Source organism: Protopterus annectens, chromosome 2.part1 (genome assembly GCF_019279795.1).
Source record: "Protopterus annectens isolate FY-2018-M chromosome 2.part1, PAN1.0, whole genome shotgun sequence".
Taxonomy (NCBI): Eukaryota; Metazoa; Chordata; order Ceratodontiformes; family Protopteridae; genus Protopterus; species Protopterus annectens.
This window is the reverse complement of record NC_056729.1, coordinates 558642797-558658273: the sequence shown is the minus strand read 5'-3', so window position 1 is coordinate 558658273 and position 15477 is coordinate 558642797. Positions and strand designations below refer to the sequence as shown.

The 15477-nt window shown below is 44.5% G+C and overlaps 1 protein-coding gene across 1 annotated transcript in view; it reads left to right on the top strand.

Annotated features, from left to right (window-relative positions):
• The window catches only part of POLR1A (RNA polymerase I subunit A), a 2269619-nt gene that overhangs the window by 1688157 nt on the left and 565985 nt on the right, over nt 1–15477 (top strand). The window contains exon 29 of the mRNA XM_044062330.1: nt 7838–7951. Coding sequence (XP_043918265.1) covers nt 7838–7951 — 114 coding nt within the window. The remainder of the gene's footprint in view (nt 1–7837; nt 7952–15477) is intronic.

Below are 15477 nucleotides of genomic sequence, written 5' to 3'. Positions count from 1 at the left end.
ATCCCTTGGCAGTTTCCCCTCTGTCCTCAATATTGTCATTTGATTTCTTCTTATTATTATTTTATGTTGCATTCCTTTGCACATTCATTTTCAGTGAGACATTAGAACATTTTTGCCTTAGTCCCACCTTCTCTTCATTCTGTGAATCCATGTACATTAACCTATTCTAGTCTGTATTTGTTTATGCAATGTCTGATACTGACTTTTCACCATCTTAAGTGCTCACTTCTGACAGAAGTGAGACACCTAGAACTGTACATGCACAGAGTATCCTAGATGAGGTTTCACTGATTATAAAGTGGCAAGTAATTACTTACATTGTTCTGCTACTATTTCTTGTGTGTACCAGTATCACTTGACTTTTTGTTGCTGCTTTTGAAAATGCTTGCATAGTTTACTAAGTCAGACTGGTATGCCACTGAGTCCCATTGCATTTTTTTTGTTAATTTTGTGTCCACATTCATTGTGCATATTTTTTTCTCAGCACCCTGATTCGGATTCTTAGGCCAAACCCTGGTCTCCCCCCACCCTTGTGCCCACTGCATTCTGCTAAAAGGTTCCTTAGGAGAACTTAATTACAGTTAGCTCAACAGTAGTTGTGACTGTCTTCTGTAGATTGAGTTAACATTGGAATTCCTCTTTCCATGCAGCTATGCCTAGAGAAAGTAAGAACAGGTTGCTTGTAGACATTAAAAAAAGCTCTAGAGCTGCACCACACTTCACTAGTTCATTTTTTCCCCTGACAGAGCACCAGTGTCAAATTTGCTAACACTATACCAGGCTTTTCTAGCCAAGAAGACAGTGGGAACTTTTCTAATGGAGAAGGTCCTGCTTCCCAAGAAAACAGGATGCAAGCTCCCATCTGAATTTCAGCCGGACAAATGCCCCATTCTACAGAATGTCATGCAGCATTACATTTCTGCATGTAGCCTCAGGTCATGAATACAGTACTTGACTAAAACCGTGTAAGTCTACTAACTGTCATGGAGACCCTCTTTAACTCTACTTATGTGCTCAGGCTCTGGGTTAGTGTTACAACAGAACTCAGGAATAGTTCAGAAAAATCCTTCATTAAAAAAGGCAATTAGGTCTTTTCTCTCACGCAAGCAGGATTTATAAGTGTAGAGAAGTTGCATCTTAGCCCTGTCTGTGACTTAGCACACTTACTCTAGTTGCTGTATTTTTCAGATGGTAATACAGGCCTCCTTAGGGACAACCAGGCCTGATTCAGTTAAGCCCGAGCAATTCTGAAGATGGTAGTTACTTAAAACATTAACTGTTGGGTGCTATTTTATGTGGAATTAGGCTAAATGCAAGATGACAGTTAATACATATGTATATTTAAGTGAATTTATATAATGAAAATGAAATCAAATCCAGTGAAACTCATAGAATCTAAACAATAAAAATGAAAGTCACTACAGTGCATTTCTAGTACTGTCTGTTTCAGTGATATGTGACACACCAGCAACACTAAACCCTCATATGCGAAGGCCCTTAACAGTAACCTGCCCAAGCAGCAAGGACCTCCGAAGCTGAAACGCAAACAAACACAAATCACAACCAAAGTGTCACACAGCTCACAACATCAGTGTGCCACCCAACAACAGCCAGCCCCTAAGGTAAGACAATGTACCCAGCACTTCAGTCATAGGTGACTCTATAGTCAGGCACACTGATGTCCCACTCACCAGACTGAACAAAGAGTAAATTACAGTCAACTGCCTCTCTGGTGCCAGGATCCGCCACATAACGCATGCACTCAAGTCACTCCACAACAAGAACAAATATGACTCTGTCATTGTCCATGTTGGAGTGAATGACTTGAGACGTACCTCCCTGGACTACATGAAAAGTGACATGGAAGAGCTCTCAGATCATGTGGCCCAGGCAGGTATGACCCTAGCCCTGAGTAGCATTTTGCCTTCGCCCAGAATGATACCACAGTATAAGGACAAAATGATTGACTTCAACAATTGGCTAAGCTTCTGGTGTCATTCAAAGGGGATCCAGTATCTATCTGCCTGGGATGACATGATCGACAGACCACAATGCTTTGCCAGAGATGGTCTGCATCTGTTGCCCCTGGGATTCAGGTTACTGGCTAAGGCTCTTGTCACCTTTATAGTGCCTTTCTTAGGCAAAGTTAAAGGACAAAACCACCACTGTAACAGGTACAAGCATGCAAAATCTGATGGTAATGCTACTCAATGCTAGAAGTCTAAACCTCAAAATGCACTCTCTTGAGGCACTACTAAAAGTGGAGAACATCGATATCTGTGCAGTAACTGAGACCTGGTTCAAGACTCTAGAGAGCACTCCTGCAATGCCAGGCTACAACTCTTACCACACTTTCTGGCCACCAAACCAGGACTGAATCACTAAAGGTGGAGGAGTGTCCATATTCACACCACCAGGCTAGTTGCCCAACACAATGCATCTGAAATTCTCCAGGTGCAACTAACACTAGGTAAGACTGCAATCCAATTTGTAGCTTGCTACAGATCCCCACCATGCCCCAAGATTCTCACTACACCTTTCTAAACATACTGGAAAATATTAAGATACAACCAAACACCCTAATACTGGGTGATTTCAACTACCCTGCCATTAACTGGGAAAACTACTTGTGTACCAACACCTTTGCCCAACGATTCTTGGAATTCATAAATTCCAGTGCCTGGATCAACTAATCCATAGTCTCACCAGGTGTTCCAATATCCTAGACCTGGTCATTACCAAAATGGGAAATCGATGCTCCACACCTATGGTCACCCCCTCGTTGTCAGGTCTGACCATAAGCTAATCACCCTTGACATCCACATCCCTCCCCCACCCCCCATTAAGGAAACCTCTGTAAAAAAATTTTCCCAAGCCAACTTCAAGCTACTCAAGTTAGAAGTGGCAAACATCATGACACCCATGCAGACGGGAACTGTGGCACTGTACGAGCACATCTACTCGTGCATGAATCGTGCCATCCCAAATAGAACCAAGACGCTCTCCTCCAAAAAAAGGAAGCCAATCTGGTGGTCCCCTGCCATAAACAAACTTTAAAACCAAAGGAAGACACTATTGCAGAAAAGAGGAATATCCCAGGATGCAAAAAAACTCCCTTACCAGCCTCAGTAAGAAGCTGAGATCCCTCATAAAATCCTGCAAAGCTAGTTACGAAAATAAAATTGCCAAAGATTCCAAAGACAACCACAAGGCATTGTATAGCTATGTCAGGAATCTAAATGGCAATGCTCAGATCTACTCTGAGCTACAACAGAATGGTATTAAATATACTGATCCCAAGGATATTGCCAATATCCTGGCAGAGCGATTCAGTGCCAACTTCACTCCCCTCTCACCCCCTAAAGGGGCTATCTCAATACCGAAAGATTGCCAAATTCTGGTAATAATGGCCACACAGGTAAAAAACGCACTCTCCAAAGCTAAGAATACAGCATTCGTGGGACCAGATGACATCCCGGACTGTGTACTACATGAACTACAAAATGAATTGGCACCTCACCTTAGTGTCATCTTTAATCATAGCCTCACCTCAGGCTTTATGCCCACTGAGTGGCGCACAGCTACAGTTATCCCACTCCACAAAGGTGATCTACCTTGGATCCTGGGAACTACCGCCCGATCAGTCTGACAAGCCTGATCTGCAAGGCCATGGAACGTATTATCATGAACTTATAAACAAAGACATTGGCAACCTTCAAACACTGGACCCCACCCAGTTTGGGTCCGTGAAGGGATGATCTCGTCTCCTGAACCTAATTGACTTCTTCGAATCGGTCTCCAGAGCTGTGGATGAGGGTAAGGTGGTCCACACAGCCTATCTGGACCTCGCCAAGGCCTTCAACACCATCCCCCACTCTGGAATCATAGATAAAGTTATTAAGCTGGGCATTAATCCCTACGTCACTGGATGGGTTGCCAACTGGCTTACTGACAGAACCCACACTGTAAAAGTAGCTAACTCCAAATCCAGCACCAGACAAGTGACAAGTGGATTACCTCAGGTTTCAGTCCTGGGACCGCTCTTGTTTGGCATCTACTTCTCTGAAGTACAGGCCAACACAACACTAAGGGACTCTGGCTAACAGAGTTTGCAGATGACTGCAAACTGGAAGCCATTATTGAATCCCCAAATTATGTGGATATTCTACAAAGGGCCTTACAGAAACAGATGTTTGGTGCCAGAGCCATGGGCTCAAGCTCATTGCCAAGAAATGTATAGTTCTCTCCTTTGGGAAAAAACATATTCCCATGAATTACCACATAGGTGGCAGTACACTAAACACCGAAAGTGTGATAAGAGACTTGGGGACACAGGTGGACAGTGGTCTCACCTTCGATAACCACATCACCACAGCAGTCAGGAAATCCTTATATGTGGCACACGTCATCACTAAGGGCTTTTCGTACAGAAAAAAGGAGGTCATTGTCCCACTGTACTCCTCCCTCATTAGACCCATTATAGAATACAGCGCCCTGTTTGGCATGTACCTCTCAAGACATCTGCAACAACTAGAAAGGTCTCAGAAATACCTCACTAAAAGAATCATAAGCCTAAAGCAGATGCCCTGTGCTGACCGTCTAAAAAAACTCCAACTGTATTCTGTCGCATATCATCTACTCAGAGGCAATCTTTGCTTAACATACAGGGCCATGTCAAATCCTGAGCTGTTGGACATGCTACACTTAAAGAAATCCCAATCCCTCAGAGCCACACGCTCCAGGGATCTAAACATTGTCATCACAATAAACAAAACATGCTGAAGGGATAGGTTCCTGACCCAGAAACTCCCCAGACACTGGAATAGACTGCCCATACTTGTCAAGCAGAGCACCTCTTTGGCCCTCTTCAAAAGGAACCTTGACGATTGGATGGGAGATAGGAAATTCACCCCCGGGATCAGGTCAATCGCCCTGCTAGACAGGGGTCCAGGGAAGTAAATATTGTGGGAAGAAATAGCCAGGGAATTGTTATGGCTAGGCTTGTATAGGCCCTAGGGCCGATAGCCTAGTTCCAACCTATCAATCTATGAACGCAAACATCTCATAGGTTCGTACTAGGCTATCTGCCCTAAGACATTTATAAGCCTAGCCAGAGTGTATGTGGCTTACACCACCCCTTAGGATGAGAATACTATGCCCTTTTAGGGTTTAGTTTACTATGCCTCTGTCTAGTAGTGACACAGAGATGACCCCGGGGTAAACCTACCATCTCCCATCCACTCGTCGAGATTTCTCTTGAATAGAGTCAGTGAGGGGCTCTGCCTAACATGGACTGGGATTCTGTTCCAGAGTGTAGGGAGCCTCTGGGTTATGAATATGTCCCTCCAGCATGTCCTATTTATTTCTGTGTTGAGGTTTAAGTCACTTGTTCTCGTGGCTCTGATGGATTTGGATTTTCTGAGGTGGAGCATGTCCATTAATTCAGGATTGGGCATGGCCTTGTACGTCAGGCACAGATCACCTCTGAGTAGGCGGTATGCGACTGAATAGAGCTGGAGTTTTTTCAGTCGGGCAGCATATGACATATGTTTAAGACCCTTTATCCTCTTGGTGAGGAACTTTTGGGGTCTTTCCAACTGCTGCAGGTGTCGGGTGAGATACATCCCAAATAGGGCATTGTACTCAATCATTGGCCTGATAAGAGAAGAGTACAGGGGCACAATGACCTCTCTTGATCTAGATGTGAAACCCTTCATGATAAGGTGGGCAATATAGAAGGTCTTCCTAACCACTTTGGCAATGTGAGTGTCAAATGAGAGGTTACTGTCAACCTGGGTCCCTAGGTCCCTGATTACATCTTCCGTACTCAATGGATTACCACCTGTGTGGTAATTTGTCGGTACCTTGTTTTTCCCAAAGGGTATGACTATACATTTTTTGGCATTCAGCTTAAGGCCATGGCTCTGGCACCAATTATCCATTTCTATGAGGCCTCTCTGAAGGATGTTTGTGTCCGCTGGAGTATCAATTATGGTGCCCAGTTTGCAGTCATCTGCGAACTTTGTCAGCCACAATCCTCCTGTGTTTGTCTGTACCTCGGAAAAATAAATGCCGAACAAGAGGGGTCATTCTTTCTAACACCAGCCACACAAATGAAAACTAAAATCAAAATAGCACCATAGACAGCAATTTTTGTAGGGGTAGGGACTTCACCCCAATACTCCTCTTTTTGAGTATGCTAACTTTGCAGTTGTCCAACTGTGGGAAGTCAACAACTCCACATATTGTAGTGTTCAGTCACACCATAACTCATTCCAACATAAGGCATTTCTGTGCCACAGTACAGAAGTCTCCTTTTATCTTGACTTTGTCTGTTTTATCTTGACTTTGCCTCTTTTTATCACTGCCCTAGTATTCATTGAATATGGTTTCAGATTTAGAACATTTTTTTCTGTTTGGCTGCAAATTAATAGTAAAAAAATAATGTACTAAATAACATTTTGCTTTATTTCAAATGTCTGTGTGTTAAGGGTAATCTGCATGTGTAAACTGCAGCCTTATTTTTTTTTTTTTGGGAGGCATAGTGCACTTTCCTCATCACTGAAGGAGGTTCAGTGACGTCTGTGGCTTGGGGTACTTTCATGGGGAAAAGCTTGAAAACTTTTGTTTTTTTGTAAAGCTACCCAGTAATTAACATCTAATCAACAGTAACATTTCATCTGATGATTAGGCACTTCTGCCTCTTCAGTTTCTCCGCAGTCTTTCCTTATAATCTTCCAACCCTTCTTTTCTATTTCTTCTTCCTTATTCCTTCACTGCTTCTATATCTTTTGCTGTGTTCCTTTTTTTTTCTCCACTTACCTTTTTATGTTGTTTCTCTGCTGTGCTGATTTATGTAATACAGTTAGATCTCTTTATATTAATTGGTGTGCTTTCCTTCAAGGTAATACTTAAAAAAACAGTGCATTCAGTGTATATAAATAGTATTATTTTTCTATGCTAATATGGTTTTAGTGCAATACTTAGTCCTTTATGCTTGGTCATGTAAAACATGTTGTGTATATTTTTTCTGTTTTGGTATCAGGCATCTGGGCACCTCTGGCCCCTATTTGGATGCTTTTTTCCAGTGCTGGTTCCATTAGCAGCAATGCTTATATTGTTTCAGACTTGCCACAAGATGTTGAGCCTAGTTTTCATTACAGATTCCTCATTAGGTGATGGCTTTGGTTTGTACTTGGTGGATACTGCTACCCTGTGGGTTCTCTGTATTCCAGTGCCTGAGATCTGTCAATATCTGTGGTGAGTTTACAGTTTATCTTCATTACTGTTTGACATTGACCAAGATAAAGCTTGGGGTTACTGTTAACTTTGAGTATGCCATTGGTACAACAGCTAGCTTGTGGGGTCCTTCTTATCTACCATCCACTTAGTAATCTGAAAATGTTCTTTCAGGAGTTCAGATTTTATCATTAAGTTAGTACTGTTGACCTCTGGATAGTTAGGGTTTTATGATTTCAGCATCTGGGCTGGTGATGAGTCTGTGACCCTAAGTCAGACCATCATCTCAGTTATGAAAGGATTTTACTTTGCTCAGCTTAGTTACATCTACTTCACTTTGCAGTAGACGTACACTGTCTCTGATATTCCAGTTTAATGTGTTTACCTCTGTATTGGTTTATTTAGTTTAAAAATGTCTTATTTAGTGTGGTATATAATTATGTGCTGTTACATTTACTTACAACAAAAACATGGTTGATATTGCCTTGGTGTTTTGGTAGTATTCTGAAACAATTAAGGGAACAGACTTTGGCCGTTACAGATTAAACATTCCTCAAGTGTGGGGCATGTGTAATTTTTTTTTTTTTTTGTTCTTTAGCTACAAGAAGGCAATGATGCTGATGGTGAAGAAGGAGAAATTGTAAATGCAGAAGCAGAAGAAGGAGACGAGGATGCTACTGATGTCAAGCGGAAAGAAAAACAGGAAGAAGAGGTAGTAGAACAGCATATAGGTATTTTTGTTCTTCAAAATTACATGATTGCAAGAGGGGAACACTTTTTAAAATTAAACCCATTTTGAATTTTTTATTGTGCCTGTTAAAATCAAACAACAAAAAATAGACCCTTAGCTGGCTCCATGTCACAGAAGGATGTAGTCCTAGCTGTGACCCAGGTGACCCAGGTTTGAATAACAGCCTGGGTGTTGAAAGAACTGGTTGGACAAGTTTGGAGTAACTGGCTAAGACTAGTTCAACCATCCTGAAGAGAGGGTGCCATCCCAATTCACTGCATGTCTGACACCCAGTGGAGGTGAATAGCTCAGTATTCAGCATTATGGACTGGGACATACACCCCCACCAAGATTCACATGCTCAATAGCCTCCATCAGATCCATAATATGAACTGGGACGTGCACGCCCCACCAAGATTCACATAAGCAGTAGCCTCCATCAGATCCATATTATGGACTGGGACGTGCATTCCCCACCCCAAGATTCACATGCTGAATAGCCACCATTAGATCTATATTATGAAATGGGGCATGCATGCCCAGCATGATTCACGTGCTCAGTAGCCTCCATCAGATCCATGCATGGAATATGCAAAGCTCACTGACGTGGTATTATGCAGTCATGTGCATTCCAAGCTGCTGCATGGGACTTGATAGGCTGGGGGAGAAATCATCACTCCTTAATGCTCATTAGATGATGCACCTTCCTCTGGATGACTCCCAACTTTAAAACTGATGATATAAGACTGTGGTACCAGTTCACTAATCTCCAGTGAAAGCTGGAAGGTCTCTCAGTGGTGTAATGTGAGGTACAAGCAGAGTGTTCTGGGGTAACAAATAGACTGTGGTCCAGAAGAAGGGGGTTGCAGTGGGGATATAACCAGAGAAAAAGAAAATGGTTGTATTGTTGAGTAACACGGACTTGCATATAACAGTTTCAAGGGGTGAATATGCACTGCTAACATATTCCTTTAGTACTCTATCTCTCTCTTCACTGATCACTGAGTTTTTGTATTAGACAGTCATGAATCAAGTGAATGTAGGGTTTTACCATAGTAATGAGATTGTGATAAAGTTGAGATTAAGATGTATAGCAAAGAAAGTCAATTTAGAAAAAAGGGGATGTTATGTAGTCCGATCTCGCCTACATTCTTACCCGTGGGTTCGGCTCCGACTCGGCCAACTTTTTTAGCTCGAAGTCTTTCCATTGGTTGGGCTAAGATGGTATCCCATTCTGCACTGCTCTCTATTCCCAGATCTCGTTTGCCGCTCGTGTAGCTCAGACGTGGTCTCACTCTTGGCTGTGGCAAAGTACCCTTTTTCTTCATTATCAGAGAATTTGTTGCGAAACAAAAAGCTATTTTAATAGCTGTGTGTTCTTGTCTTGCCTTGTGGAAAAGTTGTGCCCTAGTCTGTCCCCTTGCTTTCCTTGTGTCATAAAGCTTTACCGGGACTAAAAAAACGTTTAAATTAGAGGTATTAGTCCTTTTCTCCTTGTGTTTGTGTCTCAGGATCGTTTAACTTAAAGATCTTGTGGTATTTGTTTGTTGTAGGCTTTTTCCCGCCTTGTGACTGTTTGACCGTTGGTTCATTTATCCAGTGATTAATTGTCTTTGGTGCTTTATTATTGTTGGTTAACAATGTCCAAAGATACTAAGGAGCACAAGCCCTCGGGCTTCAAGAAATGCTCTAGGTGCAGTTATAAAATGTCCATTACCGATGGACACAGTATTGTCTGGGAGTGATTAATTTCCAAGAGTCGTGCAGCTTCTGTCATGCCTTTAGTCTGCGAGTTCTTCAGGAAAGGAAGAATAAATTGATTTTGAAGGGACTTCTGAAACCTTCCTTTGAGGAGGGTCTGGAGAGTGCTTCCATCTCTAAGGCAAAATCCTCTAAATCAAAAAAGAGATCTCCGGCTCCATCAGTCTCCTCGGAGCCACCGGAGAAAATAGCAAAGTCTGCTTTGACATCCTCGGCTCCATTGTCCCTGGGGCTGCAGGAAGTGTCAGTTGTTATGAAACCTGCTTCGGCTCCAATCTTTTTGGAACCTGTTCGGAGCCAATCGCCTAGCATTAGGCCAGTATCCCCTCCTCACAGGTCCCCTTCGGAGAGGAGGTCTCGATCTCCTTCTCCATCCTCTAAATCCTCCAGGACCTTATCAGATGTGGACATCGATAGAGTGGTGCAGAGACTCCTTCAGTCATTGGTTCTGGCAAAATTGTTCTCTGCTCCGACCCAGTCGGCTCCGGAGCCCGTCCCTCAACCTGCTTTGATATTTCCTCCTCCAAGCACATCTCAGCTTTCGGAGCCAGAGTGCTCGGCTCCGTGTGATGTCCCTAGGTCAGTTCCGACAGCCCCTCCTGGCTTATCGTTGCCGACGTCAGCTCCGACCCCGTTGGCGCCATCCACGGGGTTCAGGACTCAGGATTCTTCGGTCGGACCCGAGGGAGAGGCTTCGGGACACCTCTCTGTTCCCAGTCTCCCTCTCGGTGCTTCGGCGCAGGGAAGTTTGACTCCTGTCGTGGCTTCGGAGGCTGGTCGTTCTTCGGAATCGGGGGGACCAGTCTTCAAGGTCATGCAGAGCATGCTGGCCAGGTCGTCAGCGGCATCATGCGGGTCGGTCATTCTGTCTCCTACTACACCGGTGCAGGTCTCTGATCGCCATCTATCTCTAGACAGCGGAGCCCCAAGGCCTCAGGGTACCCCCATGAGTGGTCCCCACATTTCTGAGGGCCCCTCAGAGTTTTTGCCTGAGGAGCCACCCAAAAAGAAGACATGCAAGAGGAAGCACATAGATTCCCAGGATGAGTATCTCATATCAGACACCGACCTCGAGGAATCGGAGGGGTCCCCCAAGTCATCCTGTGAGGATGTTTCTTTCTCTGACATCCTAGAGATTTTGAAACAAAGAGGTGACTGGCCATCCAAAGCCCCCTCCGAGGAGGAGTCGGTCTTCCTGAAGGCCTTTGGTGCTCAGCCCTCTGCCTCCTGGGTATCTGCACCCTTCAACAAGCTTCTGGATTTGGTTTGTCGAAGGGTATGGGAAACCCCTGACTGTGTGGAACCAGTCCCCAGGAGACCCAATAAATTTTTGTCTGCTCCTCTTGATAAGGAATTTCTGTCCAAGGGAGTCCCTGTGGATGCCATGGTGGTGGCAGCTGCCACTCAGAAGGAATTAGCTGAGACTTCTTCCGCCGTCCATCCCCCTAACAAGGAGTCTAGGACCATGGACCGGTATGGGAAGCGTACCTTTTCTTCAGCAACCTTTACCTTACGGTCACTGAATTATTTATCACACTTGACACGGCTCCAGAGAGATCTCCTCAAAGAGCTTTGAGATAGACTCACGGGTAACGTTTCTGAGGCGTTGGCCCAGATAGTCAATGCTCAGATGTTTACCCTCAATTCCATTGCAAACTCCTCCATGAGGCTAATTTCATATGCAGCCGAAGGAGCGAGTAGGGCAGCAAGTTCAGGAGTTGCTCATAGGAGCCAGGCCTGGATGTGCCTTTGTCATTTCACTGAGCCCTTCAAGTCTTCATTCACCGACGTCCCTTTTGATGGTTCCTCTTTGTTCGGAACCAAGGTGAAAGACACTCTCACCAGGTGCGAGCCGGAGGGAAAAACTCTGTTTGCCATACGAGTCCATTTTCCCTTTCCCTCTAGGCCTTATCCCAAGGCCCAGAGGGGTGGCAAAATGTGGTTCAAGAAATCACAGAGGTTTCTTCCTGGTGCACAAGGTGAGCCCCCCTCCAGATGCAAGGGAGGGGGTGGTTATTCATGGAGACACCACCCTAGGGGCAGAGGAGGCCCCCGCAACTCGGGAGACCGCAATTCCTTTCATGGTACTCCCTACCGCCGCTCCTGATGGGAGGCCCGACTGTGCGTTTCCGGAGCCAGTCGGGGGTCGAATCTCGTTATACCCATAGGCCTGGCAAGACATCACCCAGGACCAATGGGTTCTACGAATAATTTCCGGAGGATACGTCATCCCCTTCCCATCAAATCCCCCTCCAATCAAGAAAATCCTGGATGTTCCACCCAGTCAAAGGGATTATGCAGCTTCAGAAGTTTCAAAGCTGCTAGAAAAAGGAGCCATCCAACATGTCCCCTCAGACCAGATCGGATTAGGGACTTACTCCAGATTGTTTTTGGTGCCAAAAAGGACAGGGAACCCGAGACCCATATTGGATCTCAGCTGATTGAACACCCACGTGCAAAAGTCCAAGTTCCGAATGGTCACATTGCAGTCTGTTCTCCCATTGTTGGGAAAAGAAGTGTGGATGTGCTCCATCGACCTCAAGGATGCTTACTACCACATAGGTTCATAGGTTCATAGATTAGTACTAAGCTAACTGCCCTTGCAAGCCATTTTAAGCCTAGCCAATTACCCCTTGTGAGACTCAAACACTGCACCTTGTGTTTGTAAGGCAAACACCTTAACCATTAGGCCACCCTCCCTATAAACAGCCTCTGCAAGGCTCGAACCCAGGACCCTGTACACCATTGCCAAAGTGATTTACTGCTAAGCCATGTCAGTGAAGACTAGCCATTGTGTTGATGGTGGATATTTCTGTGAATTTTTTCCTTTTTCCAAATAAAATATAGGAAATTGACAACATTTATAGAAACTTTGGAATCAAATTCAAAGGTTGCCTTAGAACTATTTGGCCGAATGTAATAATGACCAATAACCTCAGACCAAAAGGTAATGTTACTGGGAACTATTATAGCATTAGATGGACAACTGAAGTTGTCCTGCTGTCTTTGCCCACAAAAAAGATTTATCTTTGAGCATTCACACCAACCTAGCTTTAGAGTATTATTGTCATTGTTTATTTTCCAAACTTGCATTTCTCCTGTTTGATACCCTACCCAAGGGCTCTGAGTACAGTCAGTACAATAACAAACAGAATCTTTATTATGTACAATAATATAACCTTTTCACGTAAGTGGTATTAATCTGAAAAGTTCTTTCGATAGATGCTTTTTCAACTGTTTCAGACTTGGCATTTGCTGTGACTCCACAAAAAAAACACAAAACATGAAGTCACTTAATGACTTACAACTGATCTCTGTGAACAAGAATCATTTTGCTCTTTTTTTTTTTTCTTTAACTTTGTACACTAGAGGTCCTAGCTGAGCAGTTACTTCAAAAGGTCCCTGCCAATTACTGTCACATGGACCATCCGTCCGGAATGTTTTAATTAATACCTGTGTCCCAGAGGGAAGGTTTTCTTCTGGCATAACAGGATCCTTTGACCGTAATTTAAATGCTTACATTTCTGATAAGCTTTGACACCTCTGGCAAGGTTACATATGAGGCTCCTTCAGTGGCTTCTCTTTGCCCAGTAGTCTCTTCAACGTCTTCCACTTTCTCACCCTATTCTACTCATAGACAGGTGCAAACAGGATCTCAGTTGGTGGCTTCGCACCGACAACCAGAATGCAGGAAAGCCCTTAGTTCCTGGGCCCCCGATTACCACGGATGCCTCCCAGATGGGGTGGGGGGGCATTATCTAGGCAGGACAGTCCAAGGCACGTGGTAAGAGCACGAGATGCATCTGCATATCAATGTCCTGGAGATGAGAGCTGTGCTACTAGCGTTGCAAGCACTTAAGAGTTTTCTTCCTCTCAGGACTATTGCAATCCACTCAGACAATATGTCAGCGGTGTGGTATCTGAACAAGCAGGGAGGAACCAAGTCTTATCCCCTTTGCAGAGAGGCCATGCGAGTGTGGCAGTGGGCAGTGTCTTCCCAACGTTTTCTAGTGGCAATGCACATTCAGGGAAGTCCATTGTGATCACAGACAGGCTAACGAGTGGTCGCTGAACTGTCAAGTTGCAGAACAGATCTTCCGCAGGTGGGGTCAGGCTTGCTGTGACCTTTTTGCCAGCCCCCTCAATGCCAAATGCAGCAGCTACTTCACATTGATCCTCCCTCAGGGGGAGTCACCCAGGGATGGTCTAGTCCACGATTGGCCCTCCGGTCTACTATATGCCTTCCCTCCAGTCCCCTTGCTGTCAGAGGTTATTCAGAAAGCGCAAGACTTGGGAAGCAGAATGATTCTGATTGCTCCACACTGGCCTCATCAAATTTGGTTCCCCTTTCTCCATCCCTATCTCATGGACGCTCCTTGGATTCTGGTCCCACAACCAGACTTACTGACACACATGTCAGGGCAGCTCCATCCCTCTCTTCGGACCCTCCGGTTGATAGCCTAGCTACTCCACTTCCATAATTAGTTAGGCTTCATCATTTTTCACCGGAGGTGGTTCATATTTTATCTTCCTCTCATAAGCCCTCAACCAGGAAGATTTATTACAGTAAATGGAAGAGGTTTTCAATCTGGGCGCATACCAAAAAGATTGCCCCTTACACAGCTCCAATTTCGTCTGTATTGGAGTTCTTGTCTATGCTCTTTAACCAGGGTTCAGCGGCCGCAACCATTAAAGCCTAATTGGCGGCAATTTCTACCTTTAATGTCATAGATGAGCCTAGCCTGATGGCACATAGACTCTGTAAGACTTTCCTGAAGGGCACTTTGTTACTTCATCCTCCAGTATCGGAACCTGTCATGCCTTGGGACTTAAGCTTTGTTCTTCAGGGTCTTACTTCACCCCCCCCTTTGAGCCTGCAGCCATTTGCGATTTAAAATTCATAACTTGGAAGACTGTCTTTTTAGTAGCCATCACGTCAGTCAGATGCATTTTGGAGCTTCAAGCCTTCTCAGTCAAACCCCCTTATTTGATTTTTCATAAGGACAGGGTTTCTCTCAGACCGAACCCATCTTTTCTTCCCAAAGTGGCGTCAATCAGTAACCTTAACCAATCTATTGAATTGCCAGTGTTTTTTTCCCCAGTTCTCAAACAAGGCAGAATTCAAATTTCATCAGTTGGATGTACACAGACAATTATGTTTTATTTGTACAGAATGAAAGACCTCAGGAAATCTGATCAGTTGTTTGTTTCCTTTTCGGAAAACAGAATTGGGTCTCCTGTCTCCAAAGTCATGTTGTCCAGGTGGATCTCCAGTTGTATTTCTTTCACTTATTCCTCAGGGGGTAAAGATTTACCTTTCCGGGTGAAGGTTCACTCTACTCGGTCTGTATCTACATCTACAGCCTTTCAGGCCAGATTATCTATGGATGATATTTGTGCTGCGGCTACTTGGGCATCTCCTCACACCTTCGTTACTCATTACAAGTTGGATGTGGTAGCTAGGGACAGGTCTTCCTTTGGTTCCACAGTGCTCAGGAGTATTTTCCACTGAGCCTCCCAGGATTTAGGTGCTAGGGACGCTGTCCCACGGGTAAGAATGTAGGCGAGATTGGACTACTTAACATCAAGAAGTATTGTACTCACCATAACGTTCGATGTATGTAGTCCATCTCCCTCACATTCTTACTTACCCCCCCCCCTCCCTGGAGGATCTGGAGGTTAGGTCTGGTTTCAGAGCTCCCTTCATTATTGGTTTGTTCTTCCTTTCCTTAGGTGTTATGCATGGA